Genomic DNA, 13,956 nt, shown 5'->3' with positions numbered 1-13,956 from the left:
TGCTGAAACATAGCCATGTCTAGTCTGTCCTTAATGTATTTGGCTGCTTTTGTGCTGTGGTGGCAGAGTTGCATGTATATATGACCCATTGATGTTTGTGCTCTGATACTTTACAGTAAAATGTTTTGATTTTTAGTTTAAATAAGAATAGATACTATCCCACACAAATTTGTTATTCAATCTATCTCAGGAAGTTGTTCTGAAGATTAAGGAAATTTTATAATATACTTCAAATTAACACAGCATTCGCTTAGATGCTTTTCCAATATTTTTTTGGATAATTTTGAAGAAATGGGAATAATACAGACTTAAGAGTTATGAAGTAAATCACTGAGATTTTGTATCAGAGAAAGCGGATCTTGGAGAAAATACATAGGTTGTGGGCTCTGGCTTTTTCTTTCTGCCTTTGGAATACTAATTTACCACCTGAAGAAATAGTAGTTCTTGGGGGGCTCTTAAACCCTCTAACTAGTCCCTGAAACATACTCTTGCTAAGACAGTGTGCTAATGTAGGGTACAGTGTGGACATGAGTTGTCTGGTAGCCTAGAAACAGCCAGGTTTGGGATGGGAACACATTTTTTATTTGTTCTTTATGAATAAGATATAACATTTTCAGTACTTATTTAGTCAAACTCAGAGAAGATAATTTAGTATACAAAATATAGGGTTTTTTCCCAGTTTTCTCCCCTACCCATGTTTGTGAATTTAATTTCAAAATTAGAATTTTCTGTGGTCTTTAATTTATTAGTTTGCAAATTGTCAAACTAGATCAGTGGGGTTTTTGTTGTTGTTTTTCAAAAAAAGTTTTTAATAAAACAGCCTGACCCAGCTGGGTGCCGGTGGCTCACACCTGTAATCCTAGCTACTCAGAAGGCTGAGATCTGAGGATCATGGTTCAAAGCCAGCCCAGGGAAGAAAGTCCATGAGACTCTTATCTCCAATAAACCACTAGAAAACCAGAAGTGGCGCTGTGGCTCAAGTGGTAGAGCGCTCGCCTTGAGCTAAAGAGCACAGGGACAGCGCCCAAGCCCAGAGTTTAAGCCCCACAACCGACCAAAAACAAAACAAAACAAAAAACAGCCTGACCCAATTCCTTTGGAAGCAGTTAGCTAAACATTATTTGTTTGGAAAATAGTTCCAGAAATGTTGGTAGAGGAAAGGAGGAATTAATGTAGCAAAGGGATGCTAGTCCACCTATGGTACCTTAATGAATGGTTATCACTAGCAGCCAGGTCATAATCCTCCCAAGGCCCTGGAACACTACATTGTGTAAAATTAGCCTTGGGGTTTCTTCTAGTGGCCCACACTTGAAGCTGCTCCACGATAGGAAATACTGCAACATCCAGGTCTGGCCATCTGTCTACTGATGAGGCTTTTATGGGCATGGAAACCCTCTGGTAGACAGATAGAGATGCCTTTTAGGATCTAGGAGTGGGAAGACAAGAATACCTTGAACAGTGAGTGCCAAGGGCATCTGGCAGGACTCTGGTTTTTGTGTTTACATATATTAAATAGGGATAAAGGCTCATATTTTAATTCCTGATTATATCTCTACCAACCCCTCCATTTTGTTTTACTTTCCTTGTTTATAAAATGAATAAATGTAAATATACTTTTTATATTTGTATTCTTACTGTCTGATCCTTTCAGAATTAAACTAGAAAACATAGGGATTTTATTCAATCTTAACTTTTTGTTGTTGTTGTTGTGGGGCTTGAACTCTGGGCTTGGGCGCTGTCCCTGAGCTCTTCAGCTCAAGGCAAGCGCTCTACCACTTGAGCCACAGCACCACTTCCGGTTTTCTAGTGGTTTATTGGAGATAAGAGTCTCATGGACTTTCCTGCCTGGGCTGGCTTTGAACCACGATCCTCAGATCTCAGCCTCCTGAGTAGCTAGGATTACAGGTGTGAGCCACCGGCGCCCGGCTTTAACTTGTTTTGTACTGAGTTCACTGCTTAGTCTCCTTTCAGTGATATGACTGCACAGGTCTAAAGATCCCTATTCATATGAAATATAATACTTAGGAGATCATGGTCCATGATTGTAGTGTAATTTAAAGGCTGGCTCTCAGAAGAACAACTGTATTTTTGTTAACTTGAAGATATTTTGCATATATATAATCTCTCTTACACAGGTACATTTTTTTGTGTGCCAGTCCTGGGGCTTGAACTAGGGGCCTTAGTGCTGTACCTGAGCTCTTTTTAATCAAGGCTTGTGCTCTACCACTTTGAGCCACAGTGCTACTTATGATTTTCTGATGGTTAACTGGAGATTAGAGTCTCACAGACTTTATTGCCCCCGCTAGCTTTCAATTTTTAAAAACATTATTTTATAGATTAACCAATTTGTGGAAAATACAACTTCTTGGTGTTTGAGGGGGGGGATATAATTTTTGGTCTATTTTTATAGCAAATAAAATATATTAAACAAATTATATCTTCTAATGAATCTGTGAAATGTAAAATACAGTTTATAAATTGTATTCTTTTTTGCAGCTCCCTTTGCCCTGTCATTTTTGGTCATGAAGTAAGTATTTTACTTCTTCCTTCAAAAATATATATAAAAGGGGCTGGGAAGGTGGCTCAGTGGTAGAGCGCTTGCCTTGCATGCCTGAGGCCCTGGGTTCGATTCCTCAGCACCACATAAGCAAAAAGAAAAAAGCCAGAAGTGGTGCTGTGTCTCAAGTGGTAGAGTGCTAGCCTTGAGCTGAAGAGCTGAGGGATAGCGCCCAGGCCCAGAGTTCAGGCCCCATGACCGGACCAAAAAAAAAAAAAAAAAAAATATATATATATATATATATATATATATATATATAAAATTCACAAAATTAGTGCTTTAAAATTGCTAGTGTCTGTTACCATTTACATTTCTGTGAGTCTTTATTCAAAATAACTTGATGATGTGAAGACCGATGGCCTGTCTCTTGTAAGAAAAATCTTTTTTTTTTTTTATTGTGAAAATACTGTACAGAGGGGTTACAATTACATGGGCAAGATAATGAGTACATTTTTTTATCAAGCATTGTAGCCTCCTTCTTTGTTTCCCCTTCCCATCCCTTCCCATCCTCCCTCTGCCCCCCCACAAGAAAAATCTTCTGACAGTTTAGGATAGGAATGGGCTTTCCTCAGAGTTGACTGTTGAACATTGTAAGTTAAAGCATGAGCCAACAACTTTTTCTCATCTTAATGGAATGGGATGAAGCCTTACAAAAAAGGACCTATACTTAGTAATTTCTAAGATACTTCTTTTATTTTTTTTAATATGCTTTCAAGTTTTTGCTTTTTAATTATATATAGAAATTTATGTTTCTAGACTTTTTTTGAGAGGGTCGTATTTTGTAGTCCAAGCTGACTTTGAATCCTTGATCTTCTTAACCTTGTCTCCTAAGTGTTGTGAGTACAGGTGTGTACCACCATGCCTGGCTTTGCTTCTAGGTTTTTATTTTTTAAATTTTATTGTGTGAGTGATATACAGAGGGGTTGCAGTTATGCTTCCAGTTTGGAGTTAAGAGTCTTACAGACTTTCCTGACCAGGCTGGCTTTGAACTCTGGTCCTCAGATCTCCTCCTTTTGAGTAGCTAAGATTATAGATGTGAGCTACTGGTTCCCAACCCATGCTTTAAAAAAAATCTATCTGGAAATTTGATTTAGTAGTATAGCATTTGACTACTTTATTGTCATGCTCCAGGTCCTAGGTTTAATCTTCAGCACCATACACTACAAAACAAAACCAACAATAACAACTCCAAACAAATCAGTAATAGTGATAGTGCTGTAAATATAGGAGAAAGATTACTTCTTTTGCTAGTCATTTTAATTAATTTTTTTTTCTCTTCACTCTTGAGCTTGTTAAAGCAGGTTTGGCATTAGCACTCTTTGGAGGTAGCCAGAAATATGCAGATGACAAAAACAGAATTCCAATTCGAGGAGACCCACATGTTCTGGTTGTTGGAGATCCAGGCTTGGGAAAGAGTCAGATGCTACAGGTAGAAAATAAATCATTTAGTATTTTGGCTTCTTACTTATTCAATGTATGAATATTTGGCAAGCATATTCTCTCAAAGTATGCTGTGTTCCAGAGGATCTAGTTTGGTGATATCGGTGAATTTAGCATTTCTCAGTAATGTTCACTGTTTCTATGACCCTGCTTTCAAATTGAGCTATGAGCAAGAAAGCTGAGAGTGTGAGGCCCTGAGTTCAAACCTTCCTACCACCCCCAATACAGGAAGTAGTGGTATGGCTCAAGTGGTAGAGCACCAGCCTTGAGCAGAAAAGCCAAGCAAGAGCTCTAGGACTAGCTAAAACAACTACAACAAAAACAAATAAAAAATCTCTTTAAAAAAAGCCACACCCCACAAATCTAATACTTACAATTTGCTATTTACACTTGAAAATGAACCTTTAGTGGTAATTTGTTGAATATTCGCATCACTACAGACCCCAGAGTTAAACTGTCTGTGCTTCTTGCCTTCATGACTGTAGTTTCTCACTGTTTGTAGATCTTGGTTGCTCTATCAGTAAGTGGGGATATAATAATTCCTTCTTCTTTAGTGGTGAGGATCATACATGGAAGTTCTTAAAAGACTACCACTAACCTTTTTGTGTGGTTATCTCTCGCTATGATTTCCCTGATACTCAGTGTTTCTTTCAAATCTTTTGTTCTATAGGCAGCATGCAACATTGCTCCTCGTGGTGTGTATGTCTGTGGTAATACCACAACCATCTCTGGTTTGACTGTAACTCTTTCAAAAGACAGCTCCTCTGGTGATTTTGCTTTGGAAGCTGGTGCTCTGGTGCTTGGTGATCAAGGTGAGTTACCCAAGGGAATAATTTCTTTGGAGACAAAAGTTTCTCAGTGTAGTTGAGGCTAGCCTTAAACTCTTCATCTTCCTGCTTCAGCCTCCCAGACTTGCACCACCATACCTGAATTAACTTTAAAAAAAATTAATTTCTTTAAATTTGTTTCAAGAAGCATTTGGGATAGCACGGTCTTAATGGATTGACAGTGGTTGTCCAATTGATCATTAGAAATACAGGATTATCAATTTTATTTATACTGCACAGTTGAAACTGATACTTAATGTCATTCATTATTGGGATTTTATAGCAGATACAATTTGTAAAAATTAAGTAATCTCTTTTCATACCCTTACATTTGTGTCTTCAAAAACATTTTGATGCTTTCTAGTAAGTACTATGTAGGATAGGACTTGGGTATCTCATTGACTGCTTGTTCTCATATACATAGTATATACCTCCTTTCCAGAGGTGCAGTGGGACATAGATACACACAGTAGTGCTTGTTGGACACAGAACTTTTACTTAGCCCAAAATAGTTCATTACCTTGAAACTGAAAAGGATATGGTATGTATTGTCCTTTGAGCTTGAAGGACATGACAAGAATTTAGAATAATAGAATTTAGAATTAATAAGTTAGAATTAATGGGTTTGCTGTATTTAAACTTGTTTTATCAGTAGTTTTCAGAGTTTGAATGGTAGTTTATAAGAAACTATGTTAGACCACTTCCCTCCTTTCCTCTTCCCTGTCCTACTGGCCTTCTTGATGGACCTCTGCACACCATCAGCACAAGCACATCACATTTCTGCACAGGGCTTTGTACTTGTTATTCGCTTTGCCTGGAGGATTCTTTTCCCAGACATGTCCATGAGGCTGTTTCTCTTTCCTCCATTATGGTTTTGTTCCAGTGTTCCTTCTCCCTGTCTCTGACCTATACACCGTTTTCTTGTTACATTATTCTACTTTTTCTTTCCATAGTAATTATCATTTTCACATGATTTGCTTTTGTAATTTTCTGCCTCCCCTCAGCCAAGTATAATGTAAGTTTACAAAGCAGGGATGATTGTCTTTTCAGTGCTATATCCTGCATGCCTAGGTCATAGTACTGGTAAATAGTAGGCACTCAATAATATCTGAATGAATAAGTTCGACAAATAACTTACGTGTTTTTATAGCTCATCAGAGTAAAAAAGTATTTTTGTTAAGAGGTGTAGGAAATATACAAATAAAAGGGATAACATTGTTAAGCTGTCAGACTTTGTATTAATTTGAAGTTGTAGGTTTAGCCTCACAGATGAGATTTAGGATGCAAAATATTAATGGCAGTGCCAACTCTTCCAAGTATAGGTAGATAAGCTAATAAGCACTATTATGGTAGCACAGCATATGGTTGTTTAAAAAGAAAAGATTTTGACAACATATACCATGGGAAAAATATAAAGGGAAGCTCAGCAGAGACTGGCTTCTAGAAACATGTACAAGGTCCTGCTTAAACTTTCAGGAGAAATAAAGGGATTTTCTTTTTTCTTTTCTTTCTTTTTTCTTTTTTTTTCTTTTTCTTTTTTTTGTCGGTTGTGGGGCTTGAACTCTGGGCCTGAGCACTGTCCCTCAGCTCTTCAGCTCAAGGCTAAGCATTCTACTACCACTTGAGCTACAGAGCCACTTCCGGTTTTCTGGTGGTTTATTGGAGATAATGGTTTCACGGACTTTCCTGCCCAGGCTGGCTTTGAAACGCGATCCTCAGATCTCAGCCTCCTGAGTAGCTAGGATTACAGGCATGAACTACCAGCACCAGGCAAAGGGCTTTTCTTTTTTTTTGGGGGGGGGGTCCGGTCGTGGGGCCTGATCTCTGGGCCTGGGCACTGTCCCTTAGCTCTTCAGCTCAAAAGCTCTACCACTTGAGCCACAGCACCACTTTTGGCTTTTTTCTTCTTGCTTATGTGGTGCTGAGGAATCGAACCCAGGGCCTCAGGTATGCAAGGCAAGCGCTCTACCACTGAGCCAACTTCCCAGCCCCCAAAGGGCTTTTCTTTATAACTATATTCCTTCAGCAGTCAATGAAATGTCTCCTTCAGCCCCCCCAATAGTTGAATGTTATACACAGGCAAAAAAGTTTAATATGTTTTAAGTTGAAATATTGTACTTTAAAAGCCAGGCACCAGTGGCTCATACCTATAATTCTAGCTACTCAGGAGGCTGAGATCTGAGGATCATGGTTCAAAGCCAGCTTGAGCAGGAAAGTCTGTGAGACTTACCTCTGATAAACTACTTAGAAGCCAGAAGTGGTGCTGTGGCTCAAGTGGTAGAACATTAGACTTGAGCAAAGGAAGCTCAGGGATAGTACCTAGGCCAAGAATTCAAGCCCCAGGTCCCACAAAAAACAACAAACAAGAAAGAAACAAAAATACACACATACACACACAATGAAACAACTTCAAGTCCATGGTCAAGCCTAATCTGTTTCAGTATATTACACAGAGTGAAACTTTTTTAAAAAATATTTTTTATAGGATTGTAAAAAACAAAAACCCAAAAGGACTGGGGACATAGCTCAAGTGGTAGACCACAGCAAAGTCTAGAGTTCAAACCCAAGTCTGAACCAAACAGATCCAAGATTTTACTTTTGCCTCTTGAGAGAAAATGTTTACTGCATCCTACTTTTGGAAAGCGTCAGCTAAAGAAACAAATGTCTTCATTTTGCTCATACCCTGCACTGACCTATGAGGAGCTGTACTAGGTCTATCAGTTCTAGAGAGGTGTGGAAAGATGTAGCACAGGGAAATGTCCAGGTAAAGCCTTCAGGGTCCTCACTGTCGGGATCTATGCACAGATCCACAGCTGGTGCTGATTAAGTTAAAGGTGTGGTTATGAGCACAGACTTGTCCAGTATAGAGGGTTGAACTTTGTCAGAAGAGAGAAGGTAAATAAAAACATAGAAAGGCAGCATGAAGTCCAACCATCACCTAGCTTTCTCTTCCAAAGTCCTTATTAGGGTACCAAAAAGTATCATAAGCCTCTGCTTGTGAACTGTGCTTGGAAAAGGAAAAAAGGAGCTTTTTTCTTGCTTTTTGTTTCGGGGGTGGCAGTGGAGAGGAAGGGGTTAGTCTTAGGCTTGAACTAAGGGCCTGGGCATTGTCCTGAGATTTTTTTGCTCAAGGCTAGTGGTATACCACTTGAACTACAGCTCCGTTTCTGGCTTTTTGCTGGTTAATTGGAGATAGGAGTCTCAAGGACTTTCCTGCCTGGGCTGACTTCAAACCTCAGGCCCAGATTACAGCCACTTGAGCAGCTAGGATTATAGGTGTGAGCCATTGGCACCTGACTTTACATGTACCTTTCTTATCTTGCCTGCTTGAATTAATACATTTTGAAGGTGACTCTTAATATCTTCATTTTTGGAGCCCATACCAAATAGTGCCTTACCTGTAAAAGTGGTAAGTGAATAAATATTGAACACCACCTCATTAAATAACAGTGTGAAAATTTCTGGAAGATAAACAATAATTCTCTCTTGTATGGTATTTGCTTGTTTTAACTCCTGAAAGCAAATGTAAATTCTTCTTTATTGTGAGATAGTTTCTACCTTATAAAATTCAGAACTTGGCCAAAGAAAAATATTTTTTAATCTATTTCTTATTGTAGGCATTTGTGGAATAGATGAATTTGATAAGATGGGGAACCAGCATCAAGCCTTGTTAGAAGCCATGGAACAGCAAAGTATTAGTCTTGCTAAGGCAGGTGTGGTTTGCAGTCTCCCTGCAAGAACTTCCATTATTGCAGCTGCAAATCCAGTTGGGGGACACTACAATAAAGCCAAAACCGTTTCTGAGAATTTAAAGTAAGTCTTCAAAGATTTATACTTTTAAGATCTTCAATGCCTACGAAGCAATATAAAAAGAGATAACTGAAGTCATGGAAGTTACAAAGTATCTAATAAATAAGTATGTTTAAACACTACAAATTAAAACAGTGATGTTCCATTGGTATCTAACAGATTGGTGAACATTTATACATATACATATATTTATGTATTATTGTAAAGTTAATGTACAGAGAGGTTACAGTTACATAAGTCAAGTAATGAGTACTTTTTTTTTGAAAATGTCACCCATCCTTTGCTCTCTCCCAGTTTTTCCCTCCCATCTCCATCCACAAGTTCTAGAGTTCATTTTCAGCATAGTGTCCAGTGACACTGCTGCATTTGTTCACAATTTCTGTGCACTTCTCTTTCCCTCCCCGAAACAGATAAACTTACATACAAGACAAAAGGTACAGAAAACCAAAACAGCAACAAAGGGGAAAAAACCCCAAAACCTCTTGTTCCCATTTCTTGGTGTTCATTTCAATAACTATTATTTTATATGATCATATGCACATAGATATTGAGCATCTTCCTTGGTAAACATTTAAACATTGAACAAAGCAGTGGAGAATGATTTCTCAAATATTGTGGAAATATCATAATTGATCATTTTGAAGGACAAGTTGGTACATTTATTGCAGTGTTTTAAATCTGTCTTCCATTTATTCTAGCCATTGTACTTTTAGTAATCCTACTTAGAGAAATAAAGATGTGTTCGTAGGGTAGATATAAAGCATTTTTTATCATTGTCCTAAATAGAAAACAAAACTAGAATAATATTGTTCAATGAAAAACATTGGGGCTGGGAAGGTGGCTCAGTGGTAGAGCCTTGCATGCTGGAGGCCCTGGGTTTGATTCCTCAGAACCACATAAGAAAAAAGAAAAAAGCCAGAAGTGGCGCTGTGGCTCAAGTGGTAGAGCACTAGCCTTGAGCTGAAGAGCTGAGGGACAGAGCCCAGGCCCAAAGTTCAGGCCCCATGACCAGACCCAAAAAAATAAAAAGAAAAATGGCAGTTTGAAGAATGGATGTGGCTTTGTATGTAGTAATAAGCGAATATGTTTGTATACGTTATTAAGTAAGAAGATTGTGTTGAATACTTACATAGTGATTCCACTTTTTTTCCAAAATTGCTGCCTATATTTGCATTGAGCACTTTTTCTCTTCTACTTTTTTTTGTATGGTTGGACAGGATGCAGGGAAAGGCAAAAACAGCATTAAATGATGGCCAAATGAATGAAAGTTAGAACCTTAAGTCTAGTGGCGGAAAACTTCCTTCCTTGTTTTTCTTCCCAGACAGGAGTTTTACTATATTTATATTGTTCATGCTAGTCTCAAACTCATAGGCTCAAGTGGTCCTCCTACCTGAGCCTCTGCAGTAATTGAGATTATAGGCATATAATCGCATGGACTGACTAGCTTCCTAATGTTTAACAGCTTGTACATTTATGATAGGAAAGTCATTGATTCATCATAAGACACTTGGAGACATTTCTCTACTACCAAAATCAAAAACATCTTGGGTAGTTTTCCTTGGGTACATACTGGAAAGATCCTACTGGATAAAAATACAAGGAACATAGATTCTGCAATTTAGTGGTATTATAGACATGCTTTGTTTGGTTCCTTTGTTAAATCCTTTTTTTTTTTTTTGGAGGGGGTTCCGGTCATGGGACCTGAACTCTGGGCCTGAGCACTGTCCCTCAGCTCTTCAGCCCAAGGCTAGCGCTCTTACCACTTGAGCCACAGCACCACTTCCGGCTTTTTTTTCTTTTTGCTTGTGTGGTGCTGAGGAATCGAATCCAGGGCCTCAGGCATGCAAGGCAAGCGCTCTACCACTGAGCCACCTTCCCAGCCCTACTTTGTTAAATTCTTGAATCGCTGTGCATTTCATTTTTTTTGTATCCCAAGAATTATATGGATTGAGGGTTCAGAGAATATGACTAAATGGAACTTAACAGATTTATTCTAATGACTAGTAAGGACAGAGATGTCCTTGAAGAAAAGGTAAGGTTTTGCTTCTAAATGGGATATGGGTGCTTTGAGAGACTCAATGTTGTGGTGTGACCAAAAAAATAGAACTTCTTAATTAGCCAGTGGCTGGTGGATCACACCTTTAATCCTAGCTACTCAGGAGGCTGAGATCTAGGGATTGTGGTTCAAAGTTGGCCTGGACAGATTCTTACCTCCAATTAAGCACTAGAAAACTGGAAGTGGAGCTGTGGCTCAAATGGTAGAGTATTAGTTTTGAGCAGAAAAGCTCAGGGGCAGGCCTGAGTTCAAATCCTATGACTGGAGCTGGGTGCCGGTGGCTCACGCCTGTATTCCTAGCTACTCAGGAGGCTGAGATCTGAGGATCGTGGTTCAAAGTCAGCCCAGGCAGGAACCTCCGTGACACTTTTATCTCCAATAAACCACTAAAAACCAGAAGTGGCGCCATGACTTAAGCGGTAGAGCGCTCGCCTTGAGCTGAAGAGTTCAGGGACAGCGCCCAAGCCCAGAGTTCAAGCCCCATGACCGACCCTCCCCCCCCCCCCCCCCCCAAAAATCCCATGACTGGAAAAGAAAAAGTAAAACTGCTCAATTAGCTCACATCTGATATAACATATATAGCATTGCCAGTGACAGAAGATCAATAACACTTCAGTAGTTTTCTTTCTTTTCTTTTCTTTTTTTTTCCTTGCCAGTCCTGGGGCTTGAACTCAGGGCCTGGACTCTGTCCTTGAGTTTTTTGCACTCTACCATTTGAGCCACAGTGCCACTCCAGCCTTTTCTGTTTATGTGGTACTGAGGAATCGAACCCAGGGTTTCATGCATGCTAGGTGAGCAATCTACCACCAAGCCACATTTCACAGCCCACTTCAGTAGTTTTCATGGTATAAGGGCTGTAGAGCTGGGAAGGTGGCTCAGAGGTAGAGTGCTTGCCTTGCATGCATGAGGCCCTGGGTTCAATTCCTCAGCATCACATAAGCAGAAAAGAAAAGCTGGAAGTGTCACTGTGGCTCAAGTGGTAGAGCGCTAGCCTTGAGCTGAAGAGCTGAGGGACAGAGCTCAGGCCCAGAGTTCAGGCCGCATGACCGGACCCAAAAAACTAAGTACTTTTAACCCAAAACTTGATGTTTTTGTTTGCGACAGGCTCCCCTCTATATATCCTAGACTAGTCTCAATCTTGTAGTTTTCCTGCCCCAGGTCCCCAATGCAGGGATTGCAAGCATGGACCACTGTGAAAGCTTATATCTATGAAAGCTTGATTTTTCTCAAAGTATGAATAAAATTTGAATAGTGAGCAAGTGAGTAAACAGTTTGCTAGCTATATTAATCCCAATTCTTCTTTCTTGCTTGCTTCCTAGAATGGGAAGTGCTCTACTATCCAGATTCGACTTGGTCTTTATTCTGTTAGATACTCCAAATGAGCAACATGATCACTTACTCTCTGAACATGTGATTGCAATAAGAGCTGGCAAGCTAAGAACTGTGAGCAGTGCCACTGTAGCTCGTATGAATACTCAAGATTCAAATACTTCTGTACTTGAAGTGGTTTCTGAAAAACCACTGTCAGAAAGACTAAAGGTATACATGTTTTCTCTTATCTGGTTCTGTTTGAATGTCAGAGTTCAATGTGATGGAGTCTGGGAGTATGGGGTAGTGTGGCATGTTTGGGGTTTTTTTGTTTTGTTTTTACAAAAAGGAAGGACCCTGGGTTCAATCCCCTGTACTCAAAAAAACAAAAACAAAAGCCCAGTATGTGGCTTATTTATTGTAATGCTAAGTAGAATAGCACCTAAACTTCTTTTATATTGTGAATCCAGAGTTTATATATAAACTTAATAAGTCAACCAAAATAAGAGCTACAATTATAGTGTTTCATTTATTTGGAGAGTCTTTTTGAAAAGTTATTTTAGCAAGAAGAATTTGACACTTAATCTTAGGCCTTTTGTCATGCTTTAGGTAGTTCCTGGAGAAATAATAGATCCAATTCCCCATCAGCTATTGAGAAAGTACATTGGCTACGCTAGACAGTATGTCTACCCTAGGCTATCCACAGACGCTGCTCAAGTTCTTCAAGATTTCTACCTGGAACTCCGGAAACAGAGCCAGCGATTAAGTAGCTCACCAATCACCACCAGGCAACTAGAATCTTTGATTCGCCTGACTGAGGTTTGTTTATTTGTACATTCTTTTTTTTTTTTTTTTTTTTTTTTGGTTTAAAGAATGAGGTAGGATCCATAATTGACTCAAGTTTTCTTCCTACTAAGAGACATAAGAAGTGGGTGGATAAATGTTTTTATAAAGTTTGTTCAGACCTGTAGTATGGATTACTAGGTATAAGACCAGTGGCTTCATGTGCAACTTTTCTTTTTTCTTTTTTGTTGGTCGTGGGGCCTGAACTCTGGGCCTGGGCACTGTCCCTGAGCTCTTCAGCTCAAGGTTAGCGCTCTACCACTTGAGCCACAGCACCACTTCCAGCTTTTTTCTGCTTTATGTGGTGCTGAGGAATCAAACCCAGGGCCTCATGCGTGCAAGGCAAGCACTCTACCACTGAGCCAACTTCCCAGCCCAACTTTTATTTTCTATTAATGACACTTGGATTCATGGAATTGTCTGAAAGGTGATTAGGGTAACTAGGATTTGGGGATTCCAAGCTTATACAAACAAGGAATATTTGAAATACTTTAGTAGCTAATCTGTGACATGATGTCTGTAAGGACAGTGTCTTGTTTTTTCTCTTCATATCATAAACTGCTGAGAGAACTTGGGCATTCAAAGTTAGCTGTCAGACATTTAGGCTTTCTGTCCCTAAAATCAGATTAAGTTCTTTTTGTTGTTTAAAAAACTGGCTAGGGCCGGCGCTGGTGGCTCACGCCTGTAATCCTAGCTACTCAGGAGGCTGAGATCTGAGGATCGCGGTTCAAAGCCAGCCCGGGCAGGAGAGACCGTGAGACTCCTATCTCCAATAAACCACCAGAAAACCAGAAGTGGCGCTGTAGCTCAAGTGGTAGAGCGCTCGCCTTGAGCTGAAGAGCTGAGGGACAGCGCCCAGGCCCAGAGTTCAAGCCCCACGACCGACAAAAAAAAAAAAAAAAAAAAAAAACAAAAAAAAACTGGCTAGGGATGATTTCCTGAAAATAAAAAGCAAAGATGAAAAAACAAGCCCTATGGCTCATGCCTGTAATCCTAGCTACTCAGGAGGCTAGATCTGAGGATTGTGGTTCAAAGCCAGGTGGAACAGAAAAGTCCCTGTGAGACTCTTACCTCCAATTAACCACTCAAAAACTACACGTGGCGCCTGTGGCTTA

The 13,956-nt window shown here is 39.6% G+C and overlaps 1 protein-coding gene across 3 annotated transcripts in view; it reads left to right on the top strand.

The window, feature by feature from the left end:
* Mcm8 (minichromosome maintenance 8 homologous recombination repair factor) overlaps window positions 1-13,956 on the top strand; it is a 38,850-nt gene that overhangs the window by 19,903 nt on the left and 4,991 nt on the right. For all 3 annotated transcript variants that reach the window (XM_042694414.1, XM_042694415.1, XM_042694416.1), the window contains 6 exons: window positions 2,497-2,527; window positions 3,846-3,986; window positions 4,668-4,809; window positions 8,442-8,637; window positions 12,010-12,229; window positions 12,608-12,817. In XM_042694414.1, coding sequence (XP_042550348.1) covers window positions 2,497-2,527; window positions 3,846-3,986; window positions 4,668-4,809; window positions 8,442-8,637; window positions 12,010-12,229; window positions 12,608-12,817 — 940 coding nt within the window. The remainder of the gene's footprint in view (window positions 1-2,496; window positions 2,528-3,845; window positions 3,987-4,667; window positions 4,810-8,441; window positions 8,638-12,009; window positions 12,230-12,607; window positions 12,818-13,956) is intronic.

Source organism: Dipodomys spectabilis, unplaced genomic scaffold, assembly GCF_019054845.1.
Source record: "Dipodomys spectabilis isolate Male_0828 unplaced genomic scaffold, ASM1905484v1 ptg000175l, whole genome shotgun sequence".
In the NCBI taxonomy this organism is placed as follows: Eukaryota; Metazoa; Chordata; class Mammalia; order Rodentia; family Heteromyidae; genus Dipodomys; species Dipodomys spectabilis.
The sequence above is the reverse complement of the archived record's forward strand: the minus strand, read 5'-3'. Positions and strand labels throughout refer to the sequence as shown.